At 45.7% G+C, this 14,076-nt stretch overlaps 1 protein-coding gene across 20 annotated transcripts in view; it reads right to left on the bottom strand.

Annotated features, from left to right (window-relative positions):
• MAP2 (microtubule associated protein 2) overlaps nt 1-14,076 on the bottom strand; it is a 197,919-nt gene that overhangs the window by 152,158 nt on the left and 31,685 nt on the right. For 19 of the 20 annotated variants that reach the window (XM_080598970.1, XM_080598963.1, XM_080598988.1 and 16 more), the window contains one exon: nt 3,818-3,876. Coding sequence is in view for 1 of the 20 variants with exons in the window: in XM_080598992.1 (XP_080455118.1) it covers nt 3,818-3,876; nt 12,803-12,918 (175 nt within the window). In the remaining 19 variants the exon portion in view is untranslated. Of the gene's footprint in view, nt 1-3,817; nt 3,877-12,802; nt 12,919-14,076 lie in introns of those variants that run through there. The other variant, XM_080598992.1, reaches the window with a different exon arrangement.

Below are 14,076 nucleotides of genomic sequence, written 5' to 3'. Positions count from 1 at the left end.
CCTCCCTGACACACGTCCTAGGGCAAACGGGTGTCCCTGGTCCCCATCCTACCCTCAGCTTTCCCAGGAGGCAGGCTTCAGGCCCTTCCAGCTCTCCAGGTATCACCACGGGGAGCGCCACACAGGTCCGCGAGGCAGGGCTGGTTAATGGCATGGCGGGATGGCCTCGTTCCTGAGCGCCCCGCTGGATGCGGCCCAGAACACGTTTGTCTAACCCGTGAGGGTCCTGGCCAGGCCACAGCTCTCCTGCAGCACGCTGCACATCCCAGCCACGTGCTGCTGGGGGCAGACACTGCGAGACCTCCAGACGGAGAAACTCTGCCTCTCTGCCCCCACACGCTTCCTACGAGAGGAGCACTGTGAACAACGATATAAGGAGCACTTCCTATCAACTGGATTTTTTTCCTGTAAGCTCAAGTTCCTTGTGACTTCTACACGCACAGCCAAGGTTCAGTTTAAATAGCTCCTGCCTCACATGACAGAAAGCACACTCTCTTTCTAGCCAAGGTATTTAACATCAAACCAAGTGATGCTGGATAGGATGGTAATGACTTCAACAGGGAAGCTCTTTCCCTTTTCTTTTTTAAAGTGGCACAAAGAACATCACACATAAAACATGTAAGAGAGAAAGGAGTCAGCCTGAGCATAACATCCTTGTTGGACTGTCCCCACTCCCCTGTAGCACACGGGGATGATTACCCTCCTACAGGACTGTCCTCACAGTTTCTGCCCCTAGAAGTAGAGTGGGAGAGACTGGTAGTGGTGAATCTACACTAGGATATCCATAAAACAACTTGGTGCATTATCCTACACTGGCAGCTAGAGACCCAGTACACTCTGGAGCGGTGACACTTGGATGTCTGCAAGAGAGCGGGTACCTTCTTCCAATCACTTATTTGCAGCAGTACAGGCAGGCCACTTTTACGAGATAAATGGCCTCAAACGGCAGCGGTTTTCAAGACAGAAGCCAAAAAGACTCCATAGCATTAGTGGTGATCACAGTTGACGTATCACTCTTAACAGCCTAGAGGTAAACGCTCAGCTACCTCTCCTGCTGTTTACAGGACTTTTAAAACACCAGCTCACTCAGTTCCTTCATACTTCACAGCTGACAGAGGAGAGGTCTGTGAAAACCGAAAGCTTTCTTTAGATTCATGGAAGGAGAAAGGTTCAACCGCACAGACCTCAACAGACCTCCAAAGGTGCAGATCTGCAGACTGCTCTCAGCTGAAGGAGAGCAGGGTGAGCATGTACCTTGCAAGCAGTATCTACACACAAGGGCCTAACATTAGGTTAGGTTATGCAGGTCTTCGAGCTTCTATAAAAAGTCTCTTCCATACCACTTGGAAATTAACCATGAATTAGTACAGGTCTGGAAATTATTTCCTATGCATATTAACATTCTTCCAGTTAAATGTTCTGATAAGATTTAAAAATACAATTTTGTTGCATGCTTCCATTTTATTTTTCAGATTCTCAGTCAAACACAGCTGTCACACATTTCACACTTTGTTTTGAAGCTGTGGGTTTCATTGCCACACAAGTATGAAAAATTAAGTAACATTTAGGTTTGTTTTGTGCCTGAGCTTGCAGAGACAGGCCTGAGACAAACTGTCTTGCTTTCATTCCTTTGCGCAAGACATACAACAGCAAGCAAGGAGAAGGAAGGTGCTTTGGGGCAGTCCGGAAAGTAATGCAAGAGTCAGACCAAGAAATGGGTGAAGATTTTTTCAGTGCCATCACATGGGCTGTCTAAAAGGTTAAGAGAGCATCATAAGGAAGGCTATCAAGATGAAAGCGAGAGCTGAACACGTAGCATGCTGTGACAACAAAGTAACATCATCTGAACATGGCTTAGATATACCTGGCAGAAGGAAAGCACAGTACCAAGGAGAACCCCCACCAAAATTCAACATTTAAAATGTTTATTCAGCCTTGGTTTGGGGCTGCTCCTGCAGCCTGCACTGTCTCAACCTTAATGATTCTATGATCAGCTTACGAAAATGGAATTTAGGCAACTAATTATGCAAAGATTTTTTGCTTTCCACTTAACGCAGGAACACAACTTCTCCCCATGGTAACCTGTGAGCAGCCCAAACAGCTGGAAGTACCCGTGTTCTGCTGTTTGTCACTGGCAGAATTGGATTACCACTTTTTTCTAAGAGCAGATGGGAGGATGGGAGTTCACCTAACCCTTTCAGCCAACAGCTCACCTGCCGGCACTGACTTTCCCGGTTACAGACACCACTGTTTGTGAAGAGCCTTTGGTAGGAGTAGACAGCATATTTGACACCTGCCACCAGGACTCCTGAAGCTCAGACTTGCACTAGTGAATTAAAAAGCAGAATGAACTCTCCTCCACTTCACTGCTGCTCTTTGCAAAGAGCACCAAACAAATAGCTCTGTCGACGCTTTAAGCCCAGATCCTCAGCCCCCTCTCCCCATCCGACTTATTGGACTTTACTTCATCACAGCTTTCAAAGTCCTAGCTCTCACTAATAATTTACCTTCTCACCTAGTGCTTCACACACAATGCACTGAAAAGTCCTGACATGCAGAGACTGACAAGGAGCAACTAAAAAGCAACTAAACCTTGCACTCACTGAAATCTCCTTGTCACAGCAAAGGACAACTAGAGACACTTTTATCCCCAAGATTTGCTAGGACCAACTCACATGTGGCCATTTAGTCTCAGAGATCAGCCTACTCCAGATAACTACAGAAAGAAAAAAATCCGTTCCCTTAGACATAGGAAAAAGATCTATGACTTCCAAGAGAGAAAAAAGGGGTTACAGTAAGAGGAGCAACACTGCAGCCAGAAGAAACTGCCCCCAGCACACAGATCCAGGCAACACATGCCCCAGTTTTTACTGCATTCTGCCCCCTAGCAAGAAAGAGAGCAAGAAGCAGCTCCAGGGGAAAGAAAAAAGGAAGAAAATGCACAGAACTCTAACTTAATAATGGCTATGCAGTGTCACCAGATAAGCATGGTGCTTGAAAACTTCAAGTAGATCAGTATTCTTCTTGGCTGAAGAAAAAAGATCAAATAATTGTTCTTGCAACAACCACTGGATAAAGTGAAAATGGTATTTACCACTTCTGTGTGTTATTTTTCACTTGTGCTGTTCAGACAACCAAAAGCTGTCTGCACCCATTACATAAGCCTTCCTCTAAACAGATAATACCAGGGTGCAGTGGGAAATCCATGTATCAGCATTTTTTTTCCATTTGTGCCGTGTTGTTTATGGAATATTCACATCTGCAACCTCAACAAAATGTTTCAACAAAGCAGAGGAACAATTCCTCAAAGTAGGTGAGCACGTGGGGACTGACAGACAAGTAACCAGCCCATGTCGCAAAGAACATTGCTGGCAACCACAACCCCTAAATGTGAAACGTGAGAAGAGAAAAATGCAACATCAGATTGAGCTCGCAGTGCTTATACTCGGCAGCACTGGCATTTGGATAGCTCAACTCGCACCGCAAGTAGGTCATTTCCTACAGAAAACAAACACCAGCACCAAAAAAAAAGTTGGCAACACTTCAGTGAGTTTTTCTTTTCACTTAAGTTCTCTACCTCTGCGCCACCAACTCCTGTGCTGTACAGCCCAGAAAGTGTACTCATTGTCCTTGTTTAAACCACCATCAAAATACATCAACACGCACGCACGCGGGCAGAGGAATCCTGTCAAACTATTTTGCTGCTTGAACAAGCCACAGACACTCGCTAAGCAATCCGATCTGGTAAAGTCAGAGATGGGCAGCACTGCCAGTGCTCTGAACAACTGATAGAAACCAACAGAAACAGAAAACCCACCTTTTGGTGTAGTTGTCACGTTGTCAGTCACAGGATGTGTTAGTTCAGGTTTCCACAATCTGAAACAAAGAAAACCCTCCAGTTAGTGGCAGCTTTTAAAGGGATAAGACTTTTTTTTTTAAATGAATTAAAGACTTGTGAATTGCAGCCTGTGATTAACAAAATAACTTCCTCCCCTGCTCTTGGTAACATCCAAAGTTACACCAAATTCACCTTTCCAGCAACCACTCTCCTGCCATCTTAGATTACATTCCTTGACATGCATCAGAGCATGTCCCACCGTAGAGGCTAGATTCTTCAGAATGCCTGTTCTTGTATAAAGTCAATATCCACAGAAAAACAGATTCCAGTGAAACATGGGCTACACTAATGGCTTCTATTAGGACCAAAGTTTCACATAAAAAACTAAATCCCTTCTTACAGAAAGGAGATTATCTGCAAGCAGAAGACTTATGTATCTGAGTTTACCAACAATGATTCACCAAAAAAAAAAAAAAGATGGTAACACCAAAACCCAAAAGTACAGAGAATCTGCAAACAAAGTGCATAAATAATACGACAGTTTACCAAAAGCTTCATTTTTTTTCCCCCAAGGAATCCCAGTTATTCCACACAATAAGAGAAGAGATGCTTATTAAGCTGCAGACCAGTGTGATGGGGCCTATAAACCAAAGTTCACTGACCACAGCAAAGCAGCAGCGGGGAATTGCTGCTGAGCAGTTGCAGAGAACTCTGGTGCTACAGCTGTTTCTGGCGTGTCCTTAATTACCCTGTGCTCTAGGTGCTACCATATCTTAAACTGGGTATACTACTGCAGCAGCATAAATGAGGATTAATTACTGCTTTGCAAGTCCTGAGAGAGGTTGGGCAGGGGTGAAGCACCTATAAAGTGCAAAATGTTATTTACAAAGTGCATTGAATTGCCTAAGCAGGAGGGTGAGCAGACAGGATTCTCTTCCCAGCTTCAAGCCAACAGCAAGCAAAAAGCCCATTTTCCAGTGCTATCACTCTTAATCGACGTGTACCCTACCTGAAGGATTAAATTCTACCCAAACATGGCTAACAAATCGCAGCTGAACAAAGCTATATTCAATATTCACTGCTTGACAGGGAAAAGGTGGGGAGAGGATAAATGCCAGCAGGATGAAACACTTTGTACTTTTAGTCAACTTTGCCATGTCTCACTGTACCCATGAGCGTAGAATCGTCAATGAAAGCAACAGAAGCCTTGCCAATGACTCCATCAAACTCAGAATCAAAGCATAAAGAAAGGAAATTAAAAGCACATTCGGTGCCTGCCTTGCCAAAGTTAGCACAAGGCATGGGCTGAAACAGGAGCAGAAAGCAAGGACCCCCTCCCTACCTTCTGCTTTTAAGAATGGGGCAACTTTCTGATAACAAAGAAAATTTGTATTGCACACTGCTGTCATAATTGAGGAAAAAATGAAGGCAAAATCAGGAGAAAAGTGGAAGAAGCTCAGCTATTTCTTCTTTCCTCCCATTACCAGAAAATAAAAAGTCAGTTCTTACAATGCTCTGGCCAGGCGTGGTCCCTATTATCTGTGGTTAATTCCGTATGTCTGAGAAGGCAATCAGCCCTAAGCCGGTTAGACTTGCTAAATGAGATTTGTCTACAGCCCCACGCCCAGGTGCAGCGTCACGCACCAAAGATTCAGTGTTCTTAGGAAGATGCCACTTGTCCAGACACTGCTGCTAATGGCCAGCAGCACGCAACCACCTAATGCCTTGCACAGAATATTCCCTTCTTGAGCAAAACCCCATTTGGCACCTCCTAAGCTCCAAGGAGCCCCCAGCCCATGCCCAAAGGGAGACACGAGTAGGGCCAGTACCAGCAGGCTCCCTTCTGCGAAGATTCTGATGAGCATATGATGGAGAAGTGCATGAGGCCAATGTCTCCAGCAAGCAGAACTTCCAGCATCTTTACGGACTGATCCGCAATGTCAGAGACTCTAGATTCATCCTAGTATCTTGGGTAACAATAAAAGGGATACAGAGTGTTGCTAGCAAGGTAACATGGCTATGACACACGGACCAGACATACTCCTTGGGTTCAGTTACACTGTAAATCCTGCTTTGGAAACCTCGGGATTTCTAGAATCACAGCCCTGACTTGCACAGCCTGCGGTGAACACCCAGGACATGTTTAGGAAAAGACTGCTAATAAATAAAAGTACTGTGCCAATTGCTTGACTCAGACAAAAAACTATTAGCACTGCTACATGTTGGCATTTTGTCCTCTGAATGCTTGCTGGCTAATAAAATGAGGTGTTTTTAAATGATAAGCCTGTATCAAATAGTTTATCTACCCCCTTCCTGTAACTACAGTGGCATTTGCTAATGGTGTCAGCTTTTATATGAAGCCAGTGTTCCTGCAAGGAGTCCCACTGCCATAGGCGGGTAGCAGTCTTTCAGTATCCACAGTCCATCCTTCAGCCTACACAAGCTCTGAGAAATGCGCGTGCACCACGAAGGGAGGTTTTTTTATCCAAATTATCCCAGCTGGACACATCAGCAACATCTCACATCTGGGTGTATTTCATTTCTGTAGGTGCAGTTAGTTACGGCTAAATGAGGGACTCTGAACATCTGAAGGCAGAAGATGGACTAGGTAACGGTGATCATGAAGTGGCAGCACCAGCTATTCCGACAGGAGGAAGGAAAAGCACGGCTGACTCAGGATACTGAAAGACAGATTTCAAGCAGCTCTGCACAGGTCAGCAGTGCCTCATGAGAGGCCAGACAAGTGCTGAAGAGCTAATGAAGACACAAAGGTAGACTACTCTGTGGCACAGGAAAGCTGGGATCACGTAATAATAGCGCAAACCAAAGTAGAGAAGGAGATGTTTAAGGAATATTAAGAAGAGACTCGTGTTGATAAGTTAGCTGGACAAAAGGAAGTTTATCCATGGTTATTTAAAAACCAAAACTGTCGTGGAAGGAACAACTGCAAACTCACGAGAGATGGGAGAAGTCCCACAGTGCTGCCTGAAGGTGACATAGGGTCACCTGAGCAGGGCACAGAAGGGTGACAAACCCAGAGACCTAGAGACCTGTCACCCTAACTCAGACTCCTGAAACAAATTGTTACCCCATTGTAAATACTCAAAAGATGGTCAGACAATCAAAACCAAAACTTTTATTAAAAGACACAAACTGGTCTACTCTGGTTTTCTTTTACAGTATAACATTTACTGGAAAAAAGGGTAGCACAAACATGCTGTGCTCTGCAGAGGCTTGAATGGCTTCTCAGAGGGGCTGGGCTGCTGGTCAGCTGAAAGCACCGAGCAGCGAGAGTTTGCAGGCATTTCACTAAATTGTCAGAAATCAACACTGCCAAATTCAGTGATGCAAAGCACTGCCGCGCTTAGAAGAAAACGAGAAGGGAGGCCAGCACTGACAGCAACCCTGCGAGACCACTGCCGTGCTTGCTGCCAACAGAGCAGCTAGCTTGTTAGTACGTTGGACATGCAAGCTCTGGAAAAATCAAATGTCTTGATACAAAATGTTCCTGCTCTTGCGCTGCAGGGAACTGCCCTAGCAGAGGCAGCAAGACGACACGTTTCAGCACACAGCTTCTTCCACCAGCATCTTAGCTGAAGCCCAAGAGGCTGAGCCCAGGTACAAGACTTCACACAGGAGCAGCTGGGGTGCAAACCCACACTCCTCCGCTGTGCTTACTCCTAGGCGGAGGCAAGTCACATCCTGCAGGAAAGCCAAGCGAGTAACTGGATATTCGGCTTCCACAGACGTTTTCCAGAGTTGTTCTGTCAGAGCCGTCACCCTAGCACTGGTACCACTGATCTGTGACACAGACATGCCTTAACACAGGCAATAATCCTCCGAAGCATAAAGCTAGCAGTTGTTGAACATGTCTGAAAGACTTGCAAAGGAGATTGATGCTAATCTAACTAAATTAGATACTTACTGAAGCACAGTAGGCCACCTTCACCGGGCAGTCTAAAAAACCAGGTAAACAGGACAAGGATATCTCAGGGAACCTGCCTCCACAACAGAGGTCTGCTTTGTCTTCTTGTGATTCCTTCCTGCCTCGCACATTTACCTTTCTTTCATCTGCCTGCTGCAGAAAACGGACAGCCCGAGATTTTGTTGCTCGCCTGTCCGCATGAGATGAAGCCGAGCGGCAGGAGCTGTAGACATACTCTGAAGGTCTCGTCCCTCGCAACACCCTAGGTTAATTCACATTTCAGACTGAGGTTCACATTTGAAGCACATTGCTGCAGCCCACTTAGAGCAATCTGTGTGAGGAGAGAACAAATGCATCTTTTGTTTCTTGAAAAAGTCAGAAATTTCAAAGCATATTTCATCTGTAATTGGAGCAGGACTGTTCCTCATCTGCTGGGGTACTTTTGATACTGGCTCTTGCCACATCTCACAGAATGAAAAGTTTAAATGAGTTCTAAAAATCCCAGAATATTTCAGATTGTTTACACATGAAAAATGATCTATGGCTCAGAGCGAGAGAGGTGAATAACACAGCAGATATGTGGGGCATCTTCCCTGCTGTGCAGAAGAGGAGCAGACACACATCGGGTACGGTTAATGGGAGCTGAGAGCCTAGTTTCCCAGGAGCTATTCGGCACACATACCCTTTCAGCTTTCATCTCCTGGTTTCAGGGACAGGAATTCACACCAAAAGTACGCCGCATGCTGTCTGTGCTGCTGCAGCAACAGAACCTCAGAGCTTCTGTTTGGTCCTCTGACTGTTCCTGTTACCCTTTTGCCATTTTTTGAGGCTTGGACACATTTTCAAGATGTGACTCAATGCACTGCAAGGGTAAAAACGGTGCAAGAAAATATGTAACAAAAGGAATGACTTGATTTTCAAGAGCAATCAGCGTTGCTCCAGCTCTTCTCCTATTCAAGTGAGTCCTACATCCTCTTGTGACAAGGCACTTCTGATAATCTGAACCTGCCAATTCCTAAGTGCTTCCAGTTCTCATTCATAGGCAACGTCTTCCTCATAGCACTGATGATTTCCAGGGAGCTTATCCTGGATTTATACGGTTGCAAGTAAATTTAACCACATCCTTTTATTACCTGCTTAGCCAATTCCCAGTTTACTGGCATTAACACTGCATGAGGTAACACGGTTGGAAGCTTTCAGTGAAAGGGGAATTGTCCCAAACCTTTTTCTCTTCCATAGCATTTAACACCCAGAAGTCTGACCTGGAGCCAGGACAGATGAGTGAAGCTCAAACTGCCCAATGCCACAGATTCACAGCAGCTAAGAACCAGCCTAGGACACACACGTGGACCTTAGGACAAACACAGCCTAAGGTGTCAGAAGAGGCACGCAGCAACGAAATGAACATTTCTGTCCTACAGGCAACATGAAAACAGAGGAGTTTAGATCTCGAACCACAGGAAGAAATGCTGGCTGACTTTTCCACAGATGGCTGTGGCCACAACAGCCTTGACCAGCAGCCAAACACTACTAAGTACCTTTGAACAAACACAGCACCCTCCTGCTGAAAGCTTAAATGCTTTTAACTTAAATGAGAGGTACACATCTGAGAAACAAGTATTTTTGAGCAGAGGACTGTGCTTGTCCTCATGGCTGAGGATCCAGGCTGAACTGCCAGCATTCACCCTTCAGCAGTCACCATTATTTACAAACAGAGGCACTACCAATGTAAAGCGAGAGGAAAGAACACCACACAACTTTTAATTAATTTAAGGATGACACAAGGAAGAAGCTTGCAAATTTACTTCCAAACCAGGTATCTGGGATTTCCGTGACTTAATTTATTAGCACAGTCATGCCAAAACTTTTAGGATAGGGGCACAGCAATTTTACAGAGATTTCTTTCCTTTCAAAGGGAAAGATCCCCCAGACCACAGCAACAGCTAGATGGTTTTCGCTCATGGAAGAGTGATTTGGACTGAACTTGCATGTACAGCACAAGAAACCCTTTCTGCTATGACGGAGGCGCGGAGTGCCCAAGCACCCGCTGCACCTGCCCGCACTGCCCCGGAACGGGGCACAGGGAAGCGCTGCACACAGCCGCCTCCACAGCTGGCAGCGAGAAATGCCAACAAAGCCAGACTCAGGGGGACGTGCAGCATGTTGAGTCACATCTTGCAAACGTGTCCAAGCCTTAAAAATGTTGAAAGGATAACCGGATCAGTCAAAGAAGCGAAGAGAAGCTTTGAGATACTTTGGATACTGGCTCTTACCACAACTCATGAAATTAAAAGTTTAAATGAGTTCTAAAAATCAGCTGGAATAAGGACAGGTACAGGCACCAGAAACTTTGGGAGACTTCTCAGGACAGAAAGGGACGCGTGCTCCAGCACGTGACAACCCCAGTTGCCTTCTGTTCAGCACCGCTCAGCACCCAACCCATCACCGCCTCAGCAACAGGAGGGGACCCCAGCTGCTCAGTGACTCTCAGCGAGCTGTCGAGAAAAAAAAAACTCCTCAAGAACTACCAGAGGCAGATTCTTTTCAACAAGCAGCAAGTTATAGAAGGATATAAAGCAAAGCTTGGATAAGAGAGAAGAATCAAAACAGCAGCCAAACTATGCTCGTTTCTAAAAATCAGTTCAACTTAAGGCTTTCTATTGGAAATCAATGAGGGCTTTTCAGAAGTTTCTAAGTGTTGCAATTATGAAGATTTACTTTGTGGAAATGAATTTTTCCTAATGGGCTAGCAGATCAATTCAATCTATAGAAGACTTTCAGATCAGAAACACGCAAATGGGGATGGGGAAATCAGCATGGAGGTGGGAAAAGAATGGCCTGAAAGCAAAAGCAAGAGATCCTCGACAACTGTTTCTAACCCAGCACCCAGGGCCTGGTGCCCAACCGACATCACCATGCCCAAGCAGTTCACAGGGTCAGGACGGAGCATGGACTGCTGCAAAGACAGCCTGGGCAATTTCTGCTGGGCACCTACAAGGAGAGATGCTTGGGCTTCAAATGTTTCTTCCACCTCTGAAGTGCGAGTGCACCTCTATTTCACTGCAGGGCTCTGAAATACTAAGTCCTAAACGTGAAGTGGCAAGGTAATGCAAGAATGACTGATGGAAAAGCCAGTAGTTACAGGACACAGTCGTATGCAGTCTGCAGAAGACAAAAAAGATTGGAGACGTGCACTGAAAACGCAAGAGAAAGAACAAAATCACTGAGTAGCTGTTCCCAAATGGAGCAACATCCATACCGTGCACTTAATGAGGCAGGAGTTCTGTGGAAACAAGTAATAATGTGATCACATAATTAAAGCCTGCTTTATAATACACATGCAGAAGGCAGCCACAAAGGCTGCACAAACACCCTTTATTCCAGTATTTCCTGAAATGAGCCATTTGACTCAGCAGCGTTAAAAGGTTCCTTTAACAGCTGTTTTGGTCTGCGATACATCATCTAGATGCAACTGAGGTCAAGTGGATTAAGAATCTGAGTAACATTTTGTGCAGCAACACGACAAAAGAGGCACTGTCTCAGCTGCACGGGTTGACTAGCACTCAGGCTGCTTCTACAGCCATACAAGAGACATGTACACACATACGCTGTACAGCACTTGGAATTCATAAACTGTCTACGTCAGGAGGTTATTAGTAGTATTTTGAACAAAATAGAAATGCTAAGTCTTTGGTGGCCTCTTAGTCCCTTGTATGAAGGACAGTGGCATTACAGAAAGAGCACAGCAGCAACACAACCCAGTCCAAAGATGAACTGAGGAAGACAAACACAGAGCAAGGCTTTCTGCATGCCTCAGCCTGCGACCTGTCACAAGGAGCAATGGCAAACTGATTCAAATCTGGCTCAGAGGCCCCACTTCTTAAAGATTCATTAACTTTTAATTAGTAGGCACAAGCATCATTCTCATTTCAAACAATCCCTCCTTGGCAAGTGACAGTATCTCTATTGTATTTGTGTTTCAGCCAGGAAGAAGGCACTTTTTGCTTTATTAAAAGGGCTGACACTCAGTAACATAATTAATGAGCAGCTTTGACTATAGCCTCCTTTTAAAACCCCCTATTCAGGATCAAAATGCTGTTTATAATTACAGGTGCCGAGTGCAGAGCTTGTCTTAGTGCATTTCAAATTGTTACACTATATAATTCGTCTCCAACTTTTTTTCCCCACTTCTTCAAAAGGTAGACGTTTTCAAAAGTTTAAGATGCCTTCAGAACAGAAGGGGCTGATTTAATAGGGGCTGGTCACTCCATGTGGACACCCAGAAAACTGCTCCAGCAGCCTTAAACTGACCACTGTGACAGCTACATTAGATACAAGCAAAGACACTTGTGAAGATACAAGCAAAGTACTTGTGAGCAAGTGCCTTGTGCTATGTCAGTTTATACTTGCAAAGGATGTAGCCACTTGGTCCCACTTTTAAAGAAGTTTACATTTTTTAAAATCCTGTATCACAGTAACTCCGATGCTGAGTCTTTCCACGGTGGTTGAAGCGCACGACATCTCAGGATAATGCCTCGTGCTGGCTGCCAAAGGCTGAATGAAGCTAATCGGCAGTGTGCTGCTGCATGCTGATGTTGACACTTGAAGGAATCGCAAAATATTCAGTTCAACTCATTAATCCCTTAATGCTGCTTCCCATCTATCACGGAGCTCAGTGTAATTGCAGGTTTCAGAAAGCACCACTAGGATTATTAGTGCAGCAATGCACAGGACAGCACAACAAGAAAGGGATGTCAGATACCAAATCATTTCTAGGCAAAGCCTGTACTAGTGGCTGCAATCTCCCCAGGGGCATCAGCGTCAAGCCACTGCAGTTACCTGTATGTAATCAGAGGTGTAGGAAGTCAACAAGCTGCAAGAACACACCGCAGATGTGCCAAACCTTTTTGTAGGTGCACTACCTAAATTTAGGGGCAGGCACCTCAAAGGCTGAGTCCAGAAACCGGGCTGCACCCTGCTGGATGTTTGGGCCAGGGACTTTGTTTCAGACTCTCCCCGCTCTGCTGCTCCCAACTCACCGTGCAGCATCCTGCCATCTCTGCGCAGACAGATCACTCCCAGCGGTGTCTTCCTTCCACCACTTGTCTTGAAAGGCCCAGCGTAACGTCACCAGACACATCAGGAGGCACATGCACTGTTAGGTGACCCTGGTATGGGTGTTTACCCCACCACTTCACATCAGCATTTAAAATCAGCTGCCTTTGGCTAGGACACTCGGTGCTCAAGTACCTCTTGTCATCAGCCTGGACCCTAATTAATGCCATTCCAGAATTTCTTCCTCAATTTTCAATCCTCAGCAGGTTGCTCTGTAAATACACAGCTTTTCCCTCTGATTTCCCGCCGTCTCCTTGCAAACCCTGGGTACCTTACCCCTGCATCACTTCACCTTAACGTGCTGGTGTAAGGCCAGCTACTGGCACCCTTGTCAGCACTTCTTTCTACTCCTCCCAAAAGCCCAGAGGAACATCTGACATCATCTCAGCTGTTCCACCTGACGAAGCTCAAGATACAAACCACTCGTGTTTCAGCACAAAGATGACTATCAGGAGGCTGCAGCAAAATCCTGCCATCTGTAGCCCTCAGGCAGACATGGGATGCATTCACTCGAGGCAATTTTTTTGTGCTAAAACCCTACAGATAACACTATGGCTGTAATTGCTTTACACAGGACTCTTCTGCACTTGACCGTGGAAGGAAAAGAGCATTCAGTAGAGCAAATTACCAAGCAACAGTCAGCTAACTGCACTCAAGTCAAACACAATCACGGTTCCGCACAGGAGTACATTGAGCTGATGAGGTCTTTAAGGCTAGAGCCAATTTCGCACTGCCTCCAGCTCGAAGGCAAACACGCCGGCAGTAACGGTAACTGAACCAAAGAACTGGATAATTCTGCCCTGAGGAGGGAGCGTGTGCTGCTACAGGGTGACTCAAGAGCCACAACAGCCTTGGTAAGAGAAAGCTCCGGCTTGAGCGCCACGATCAGATCTTACCAAAGGCTGACAACACACCCGGTCCTGGCACAGCAGCGGAAGCCACGTGCAGCAGACCCAGCACCGCAGCAGCAGGACCCAGCAGCACCGCAGACAACTACAGGTACAACCACCAGCCGTGCATGCAACACACGAGAGGGACTGGATTGTGTGGTCACAGCCTGTTTTCTTTCATTCACGTTTACTCAAAGTACCAGCCTTAAGAAAAGGTGAAGAACCAAAACACAACTTCCCAACTGAGCCCATAAATACAAATTTAAGCAAGGTAAGCAAGACAAGCAAAGAGAACAGACCTCACCACC

The sequence above is a fragment of the Anser brachyrhynchus genome (genome assembly GCF_964034855.1).
Source record: "Anser brachyrhynchus genome assembly, chromosome: 7".
NCBI lineage: Eukaryota > Metazoa > Chordata > Aves > Anseriformes > Anatidae > Anser > Anser brachyrhynchus.
This window is presented reverse-complemented; position numbering and strand designations above follow the sequence as displayed.